Source organism: Leiobunum rupestre, chromosome 6 (assembly GCF_980474605.1).
Source record: "Leiobunum rupestre chromosome 6, qqLeiRupe1.1.hap1, whole genome shotgun sequence".
Lineage (NCBI taxonomy): Eukaryota > Metazoa > Arthropoda > Arachnida > Opiliones > Sclerosomatidae > Leiobunum > Leiobunum rupestre.
In genome coordinates, this window is record NC_143389.1 from 8,625,674 (window position 1) to 8,635,804 (window position 10,131).

Below are 10,131 nucleotides of genomic sequence, written 5' to 3' on the forward strand. Positions count from 1 at the left end.
TTATTTACTTCTGATATTACTCACTAGGCGAATCTGCGCTACCATCTGCACAAAGGTTCAGTGGTGATATTTTAGCTTCCTCCAAAATTTCCTCCAGTTCAGCATGCCATAACTATAAATTGGAGGTACAAAAATTAACATCTATATCTTCAAATATAACCCCAAAAAAACAATACCTTTTCTATAACTTGGGGACACATGCGTTGGAAGTAAAAAAAAAACATCCTTGAGCGGAAGCATCGGAGATTGAAATGTATAAAGACCATTAAACACTTAGTTTGCAAAATTGCGGAAAAGTAAATGCATGCAGCGAGTAAATAGTTTCCCCAAGCTGTTGTACTGAATTGTGGTTGGCTTTGCAATTTGAAAATGTGGCCTTCAATACATTCTGTTGTAATACAGAGAAGCGATCCAGGAACTCATCAATTGATATTTATTACTGGGTTTTTGTGGCATATTTGACAAATCTTGAAAAGTGCTAAAAGACACGACGAAAAGATAATGAACTTTAAATCAAGATGTGGATTACGTTTACATGGAAATATATCTCTAAGACATTAAATAAAGCAGTCATAAATAAAATTTGGCTAGATTATAAGTAAAATATAATACTCGCAAGATTCGAAGCCCTCTCTTGATCACACTCTAAAGTGTCACTATCGCTAGTGGGTTTAAATGTGATATCAGAGCTTCGTGGCTTATCACTTCCACTGAATTCAGTATCTTGGGATGATGTAATTGCTTAAGGAATTGGCTCTTCAGATTGATCTTCATCTTCAGACTCTGTGTCACATGTAGTTGATTCACTCATAACAATAGGAGTTGAAAACATTCTTGGTTTAACGATTGGCTCATTTAAACCTAAATCTAAGTGTACAAAAAGGTAACAAAGTGATTGATACAATAAAATTTAAGTTTTACCATTAGGACGGACAAGAGTTCCTACAGATTTCACCTTTTATAAATCATGCTGTCCCAACGTCTGAATACCCATCTCTCTACTAATTTTCTATATTCAAAAATATTCAATTGCATTTTTTTCTCAACAGAAATTAAATTTACTCTTACACTAGAGGCATAGGTGTGGAACTATAAAGCCTGCGTTGAACTCTCAGCATCGTGAAAACTCATCTCTAATACTGCAACATTTGATTCGTCACTGGCTTCAGCTACTCTTCATTCTTTTTTTTAATTGTGTAGGACCAATCGCATTTGGTACTTCAGCTCGTTTAAGGGATATTTCTTTCCCTTTAGAATTGTAATTATAGCAGTCATCAGAAAAATAAAAAGAACACACTCCTAAATTCGAGACCGGAACCCAATCTTCTGGTTTTTCCAATTTTCTAATCCATTGCAGTCTAATTTCTTCATCTTTAGGAAATACGTGAAATTTAACTCCTTTTCCTTTGGTATTTATGCGGGTTTTGACGCACTTATAAACTGCACATTCATTAGCAGACATAATTATAGTAAACATGGTTTTTTAAATATGATCTGAAACACGTGTGAAGATTAAAATCTGAATGTAGCAGTATTGACCAAAATTGATCTTACCAAATAAGTAAATCAGCTTCTAATATCTTCAGGTTTTGAAGAATGGAATATATACCCCTGTAGCAAATTAGAGTCGGGCCGACGTCGGCCAAAGGTACTAAGGCTAAAGTCGGCCAACGGTCGGCCGACCTTTGGATTTAGGGTCCAAATGTCCTAGGGGTAAAAGGGTCGGCCGACCGTCGGCCGCCTACAAAACGTCGACTCTTTACCGCCCTTTAATAGACCTAAGAACCGACTCCGAAACGGCGTCATCCCGACTTAGAATGTACTGTATAATTACGTCGAAACGACTTACTTTTTGATATTTTAAGTGACTGAAAATGACTTAATAAAACCGTAAATATAGCTATATACATGTATGTAGTTGGTCAAGTCCCATGAACGGGAGTGAAAAAAATGAGTTTATTTCCGTCAATCGGAAAGCTCTTGAATCTAGAGTACAGAATTCTAGAGTTTCTTGGGGCTTAGTAAAAGTAACGATTAAATCTTCATTAATAATATCGTAGCCTAACATATTTAGCTATACGAATGTAACCTACTTGAGCTGAGATATTTTTAATAAGGAAACATTCTCAGATTGAATATATAATCTTTTTTGAAAAAATATAATACATAAAGGAAGTTATTTTTAAAATATTTCAATTTGTTTTATTAAATCGCCAAAGTTTCACAGTTTTGAGCGATTAATTGGCAAAGTGCGACCTTAAATCGACCCTTTGTGCCACAGGGGTAATAATTAAATGTGAGGTCTATTTCAAGTCGGATAATGGTCGGCATACCGACCATAAATAGTCCCAAAAAAGGATTTACGGTTTTAGTGTCGAAAAACGTTCGGAGGTTTTTAGGTCGGCATTCGGTCGACGACTATAAAGCGACTTTTCGACCATACCCCGACCCTAAAACGACTTCATGTGCTACAGGGGTACATTCAGATTTTAAAGAATAAATAAGATTTAACATCGCAATTTCCGAGGTATCTCCGCAAATTCAGCGTGAACACTAAAAACAACGATTAGGTCTTAGTGAACTATAGAACACAGTAGCTGTCTGCTTCTGAAATCGATAATGACACGCGAGCCGTTATTGGATCTTGAGATTGGAACTTAAACGTGATTTTATTGGCTGCCAGTGCGGTATCGGGAAATGCGCAGAATACAATCTGGATGCATCGAAATCACAAAGGCCCGTTTTTCTCGAAGATTTAATTTAATTAAAAATCGAGTTTAATTTTTTGTTAATTTAATTATATTTTTGGATTAGGAATCGATAAAATATAGGTTATTTGCGCTTTTCATTATCCCTTTAAAACTCTCAATCTCAATGAAAACTGTGTTTGCGAAAATTTCATTTCGTACTAAAGTCGCTTAGCGATATCAAATATTTCCTCGAAATAAATATGTCATAATTATAGAAAAGAATACCATACTTTAGTTTTAGCTTAGAAATTGGCTTTTCTATACCATTAGAGGCACTTGGCGGTTTTTCGGGTAGCCAACCTTCGTCAATGGGAATTTTCAATAATCTACCAACAGGCATCGGAAGGTGGTTCACATTTATGCATTTTCAACCGCCGATGGGAGCTTAGCTTTGAGATCTTTTAATTCTACATATACTCTAATTTCTTACCTTGATTATTGTGTATTTTTCAACTAATTTTAAAGTTTTACAAATTGCATATCTGTACAGTTAGCCGTATTGTTGTATGTATTTTCAGAGGACAACATTTAAATTAAAAAAATTATGTTTTAAATATTGTATATTCAAGATTAAATACACTTAACCTTTCTTAAACCATTTAAAATTAATCAAATTTATCAGTTATGCCCATATTTTACTTTCGCGATAATTAATTAATTTAAATATATAGAAAAACAAAAACGTTTACTCGTCAAATTTAATTTGCGTATAATAAAACAATAAATCTATAAATTTTTTAAATTGGTTTGTCATTTTGGGGAATATTTTATTGGGAGCAAGTCAAGGATTGACGTCATCAGTTCATCACGAGAAGACAATCTCCTCTAGCGAGGCGCTTTCAAGGCTATGTGCCTATATATATATACAGGATGTTACGGATATGAGTACCGAAACTTTCTATATGCATTCTATGTGTCTCTATGAGTAAAAAAAGTCGAATAAACATGGGTCCTAAAGTGCTTCGATCGTTTCAGAGATATGGGCTGCCAAATAACTACCCCAAAAACCCGGACACAGCCTTAAATCTGGCAAACAATGTTCTTCCTTGAACCAAATTGTTTTCATTAAACTATCAATTGTTTTTATCCGTGAGGTGAGAAACTTTAATAACAAGTGGCAAAAGTTCATTAATGTCCTTTTAGAAGTAAAATGAGTTTGAAGACAAAGCCATTTTAATTTTATTGACACGATTCCAAATAAAATAAAAACATTTTGTCGTTACGAACGATTTTAATTATCAAAATTAAAGATACAAATGTCATAAGATTTCTAAAAGAATTCTTTTAAGTTTGTCTAATTCATTCTTTGGTTAATTTGGCACGTCCAAGAACGCTTATTGGGTTAGAAGCTCAAAGATTCAATCGTTCGTCTATTTGGTAAAACTAGTCGAAATATTATTTGTATCTCTCTCCAGGTTACATGCCAATCACAAAAACAATGTTTAAACTTTATGTCGATTTGACACCAGTCTTTTAGGAATCTACTGCTGATTGAATATTTTAGCTTCTAATCCATTTTTCTTGAGCCCGTCCGTGCAATAAGCATTCCTAGACCAATGTGCCATATAAGCTACAAAACGAATTAGACAATTTTAAAATCATTCCTTTGGGATTTTTATGACATTTGTATCTTTAAATTTCATAATTAAAATCGTATCACTAAATTAAAATGGCTTTGTCTTCAAACTCATTTTACTTCTAAAAGGACATAAATGAACTTTTGCCACTTGTTATTAAAATTTCTCGTCTCATGGATAAAAAACAATTGATAGTTTAATGAAAACAATTTGGTTCAAGGAAGAATATTGTTTGCCAGCTTTAAGGCTGTGTCCGGTTTTTTGGGTAGATTTTTGGGAGCCCATATCTCTGAAACGAAGCACTTTAGGACCCATGTTTATTGACATTTTTTACACATAGAGACCCGTAGAATGCATATAGAAAGTTTCGGTACTCTTATCCGTAAAACCCTGTAAATATAAATATATATTTGAATATATTGTGACGTTCAATTAGGTTGAGGAAGATAATGAGTGAATTTATAACGAAAGCGCGCGGGCTTTTCACCGATCTCGAATCTTGGGTCTATCGTCTTCTCTACGAAAAGCTTAATGAAGCATGGCTAACTGCATTTGTAGTAGGACATCCCGACTGCAAAAAGGAGCGACGGTGAACATAACCTCCGACCCGGTCCGAAACTGTCTTCACGACAGTAGTTGGGCCGACTATTTTGAACCACATGGAGTTAAAAAAAATGTTGCTCTGAATATGATCTTAAACGCTTGCCAAGAATTACCTGAAGACAGGCATATTTCTTTTGGAATTCTTCGTCACGTAACAACTTCCTATACAGTTTTATCTGTTCTAAAAAGGAAAACAATAAATATTTTTAGTCATAACTTGATTATCCAAGCATATTTCAAATATTATACGATTAAAATAAGAAATCATTATTTATCATTTCCCTTATTATGTCTTTCCGTACGTTTTAAAATATAAAAAGAAAATATTATATTTTAATTATTCCGAAACCAATTTTGTTATATTCAAACATGCAGATCTGCGATAAGATGGTCTACCCAAACTGAATCTATATCAATGAGATTATTTACATATATATTTATAGCGCAGGAATTAATACAATAATATAAGTTTATTTAACTAAGGAATACTTCTGCACCAGTTTACACACCAAATGAGTCAGAAAAAAATATCACCTCGGGGAGGATTAAAACCTACGACTTTGGAATTAATATCCCAACGCCATTACCATTGGACTACCGAGGCCACGAATAAACATGCCTCTGACATCAACTTTTGGACCTGGTCAACTGGTCTGCTGTGAACAAAAATTAATGGTGATCTGGATTGGCTTCCTTTAAAATAAGCTGTTGAAATTTTCTAATCATTCCCCTTTTAAGAAATTATAGTGTTCACTTACTTTAAGACATCTGAAAGATAATTTGTCTTTCTCCATATCCCCCCCCCCCTTCAATGATTTCTAGTCAAAATACGAGATTTAATCTTATTTACGGTTCGCTTACAATAGCCGAATGTATGGTAGTAAAAATTTGTTTAAAGATAATTGTAATATTTCCCTTTTAAATATTAACGGAAAGTCAAGTTTTGACATTCAAATTTCTGCAATCGTAAATCTTATATAAGTTTAAGCTTATTGAATGAAATCACATTACTGCTCAATTTATTTAAAAAATTATGATGTCAGACAATTAAGCAATAGATTTAGAAAAAAAATCTTATATTTTAATTTTTACATAACCACCATAATTATGTTATTTTGTAAAGGATAACCGAATGTCGAGCAATTTTCACTCCAGCAATATATGGGGTGGATTTTCTTAAAAATGTAACAGTTCTCACACTATAAGACATGTAGAAAACTCGGAACCACTCCTCCTGCGTTGAGTTTGCTAGTTCTCTCCCCGCTGGTTTAAGGGTTTTTCCCTCGAGCTCTTTGGTTTCCCCTTCCATAAAAACTTGTTAAGGTTAACGGTAATAGACGCTAAAATAAAAGGGGGGGGGGATTTTTAACCGTCGCTGCTACTTTAAAACCTGAGGCTAGCTAGGGAGAGAACTCGTGATTGGTTGAAATCTTAGTATGCGCAAGGACCGTTTTTCGACCAAAATCGAAACGCATTCTGGTTTCTCCGGTTCTCCCAGTTTTTTTTACAAATTTGCAAGCCATTGAAAAAAACAGGTGAAGAATGCTATTTAATTAAGCTAATTGATATTGTTATTTACAGGGAATCGTTAGCCAATGTGATAAATTTACCTAAAGGTAAATGGTCAAAACAGTTGAAGTTCATTCCGTCTGGTTTTTGTGAACAAAAAATAAATCAACATCATTCATCAAAGAATAGCCGAAAACATAAAACAAAAGGTTACCGTATGTTTCAATCTAAACGTGTCAGAAACGTATTTATATCGTTTGAAAAGGAAAAATTAGTAAACCATATTAAATCAAAAGTTCACGCCTCATACAAACTAGGAAAGGTGTATTCAGTACATATTGTCCTTAAGTCAGATAGTGTCAATGTAGAGACAAGACACTGTAATTGTTAGTCAGAAAAGGGCGGTGTTTGTTGCCATGTTGCTGCAACATTGTGGTTTATACTTGATTGCCAACTTGAGGGACTGACCTTTATTCGGAATGATTTAACCTGCACCGAGGTTGCACAAAAGTGGGGAAAATGTAACACTAAAACAAGAAAACTATCAACTTCAAGATTTAGCCGATTGAATTCCATCAAACACAACCCTGGGAAAATAACAAAACGAAAATCAAGGAAGATGTGCGTTCAAAAGTATTCTTCAATTTCTCAAGATTTATATTCTAAAGAAGATGTTTCAGGTGAAGTGAAAGATTTTGCTAATGATTTAAAAGATCTAAATAAGTGAAGTATGTGGCAAGCAGTTTTAGAAGAGAGACAATTTATTCCTTTAAAATACGTTCCAATTTCTTACGAATCCAGTCAACCTGTAACAATTGTAGAAGACAGAGCTAGTCTGTTTGAAAGACTAAAATTACCAGCAAAATTAATTAAAGTTGAAGAACAACTCGAGTACCCAGAATCTTTAGTAGTATCAATGGACGACGCAATATTAATTGAAGAGAATACTCGTGACCAACATCAGTCGGATTTATGGAAGACTCGACTTACAGCCTCAAGCTTTGGGTGCAATGTTAAAAGAAGAAAAAGTAACTGATCAGTTTGTTAAAGGAATTTGTAGCAAAGATAGAGGTAACTTAAAATACGTTCGAGAGGGGATTAGAAACGAACCTGAAGCTATAAAGAAATATGAGTCTTCATTTAAAGGAAAAGTACACACGTTCAAAGTAGGCTGGATTAACCCTGGTTGCCCAGTAATTGGATGTTCACCAGATGGTCTCGTTTATGATGAGGATAAAAATGAGTATGGGTTGTTGGAAGTGAAAACTTTCTCTAAAGCTGGGGATTTAAAATTAACCGTAGCTGAAGCCATAAATAAAAAAGATTTGAATACCTGTTTTAAAATGAATAAATCTGGAACTATTTCTCTCAAGCGTACGCGTAACTATTATTACCGAGTAATCGGACAGCTAGGTATTTCTGGCCTTGATTGGTGCAACTTCTTCGTTGATACGGGTGTGGACATTTTTTGTGAAGGAATTGACTTTGATAGTGATTTTTTGTAATACCATACTGCCAAAGTTGAAACTATTTTATTTCGAACACTTTTGCAAAAAAAGACTGTGATTAAATATACTTCGTATAAGAAAAATATTTTTTTTTAAAGTTGGAAGCTAGTACGAGAACTGATATTTTCTAGATCTAAATTTAATCACGAATTCTAAATTTTTATATTACAGAATCGTAACCAGATTGTGATATAAAATGTGCTACCAACTAAAGTTAAAAAAGTAATTGTTATGGAGTTCCTAATTTTATAAATTAAGGGTTGTGAGCTTCCTAGGTTTAATACCAGACGTGAATAATATATTATGCGAGAGAAGTGTTCATCTAAGTCATTGGGTAAAATTAATTAATGTTTAGGATTTAAAATCAATACTCATGTATAAGTTCCTAATTGAACGTTTTAAAATGAATTTATTCTCGTGTATAAGATCTTTCAGTTAATAACGAAAATATACTCGTGTACAAGATAATATTTACAATGCAATAATAGTCTTTCTTCTTTCTATCTAACAGTGGTTCATTGGATAAGTAAACTAAATAACATACAATAAGCCATATTTTATCTAAACTCGCATGCATGGAGGTGGGAAAGATGAACTTCAGAATTCGGTAGCTTTTAATCTCTTTGACAACCCTTTCGACATGGATCCTTATAGAAGCAATGTCTCTGCTTAATTCCTCTTGTCGCATGGACAGCTGTTCCTTTCCATTGAGAAAGTGCGGAATATTAAAAGATAATCCCTTTTCCGCCAACAAGTTTTGGATGAGAAACCCTCTATCAGCCATAACACTGTCTCCAGCTTGTAGTAGTTTAATAAATCCAATTTTTTTCTGTCATTGCAACATCCGTTTCTTAGCCTGGCGCTAATGGAGAAACATGAGATATAAATCCATTTGGTGTTATGCAGACTAAAGCTTTGGCAGTGTTGTGGCTCTTATAACTGGAATACGTGTCACATTGGGTGCTGTAATCGGCTGACGTCTGTATAAAAATTCTGAGCAGTCAATCACAGCCCTGGTGGATGGATATTTTTCTTTAAATTCCGGTGGCATGAACTGGTCAACGACTTTTCGGGATGGCCAAATTGGAATGACACTCAATTTTTCATAGAGAAAATCTAACCAAGTTGTGATGTAATTATTAACTGTAATTAACGACACTTCAAAAGGGAAAGCTAAATCTTTACTTGCCAGACCTGCCCTCAATTTGCACAAAACTAAAAAACACTGATTTTTGAAATCCTGTGACATTGGTCTACCACGTCCTGATGCGTTACTACATTCATTAACTCGTTCATAGCCAGATCCTTTATTATACAAGGACACTACAGAGAGTACCGGTTCCACAAGTTGAAACAAAAGGTTAAAATCTTCCATACAATAAAAGCCAGTATAAAATTTTAGTGCTTTTTCGTTTAGAGATATATTTTCTAGGATAAATTTCTTTTTTTTTGCGCTTCAAGATCCACACTCTTAACTGAAGACCTCAAACTTTCATATTCTAGCTTTAATTGACAATGTTCACAATTTAATCTAGAAATATCCCCACGAGCTTCTTTTAATTGAGCACGTGAATTTTCTTCGTGGCTTTTCAATGTCTGCACCATCTGGAAGAGGGCCTTTATGATGTTCTTGGCCATGGAACAATAATTGTGATCTGAAAATATATATTTGTTAGATTTGTTCCTCAAGTTTAAAGGAAAATATTTTACCTGGTGACGGTGATACGTCTAGATGGATTTGTATTATTGTTTCACTGACAATATCATTTGCGATGTCTTCCGTCTCTTCTTGCAATCAATTTCAATTTCACAAGCAATATTTTCAACAAACCAGTATGATCATCATCTTAATTAACACTGCTTACCCAGAAAGTATTTGGCGAGAGCACATGATTTCCATTAAACAATGGTAGACTATTTTTTTTGGTTTTTCTTCCAGATACACTGAAATGTCGCCCACAAATTTGGCTAGATTTTTTCGGTTCCCATTTCATCTTTTTAGAAGCTTGGTGTCCATTTACATCTTCATAACTTAACTGAATTCTAGCAATCCATTCTGCCCGATATTATGGGTCCTTTGGAAACTTGTGGAAAGTTATTTTATTATTAACTAAATCCCAATGAAGCAGCCTTGAATAACTGCTACATTTATTAACGCAGCAAACAACACCGCCTTTAAAATGC

The 10,131-nt window shown here is 34.1% G+C and overlaps 1 protein-coding gene across 1 annotated transcript; it reads right to left on the reverse strand.

Moving 5' to 3' along the window:
* Positions 1-742: 742 nt before the first annotated feature.
* On the reverse strand, positions 743-1,462 carry LOC149939223 (uncharacterized). Its single transcript, XM_090179064.1, has 2 exons — positions 1,174-1,462; positions 743-867 (listed from the first exon to the last, which is right to left on the reverse strand). Exons 1-2 carry the CDS (start codon positions 1,460-1,462, stop codon positions 743-745), a joined length of 414 nt encoding a protein of 137 aa, XP_090035190.1.
* Positions 1,463-10,131: the final 8,669 nt, after the last annotated feature.

What these genes read in the sequence shown, in the direction of transcription:
- LOC149939223 (XM_090179064.1), bottom strand. Translation starts at nt 1,462, where the DNA reads ATGTCTGCTAATGAATGTGCAGTTTATAAGTGCGTCAAAACCCGCATA. An exon ending in ATTAAAAAAAAGAATGAAGA is followed by an intron (nt 868 to 1,173) that starts GTAGCTGAAGCC and finishes TTGTACACTTAG; the next exon opens with ATTTAGGTTTAAATGAGCCA.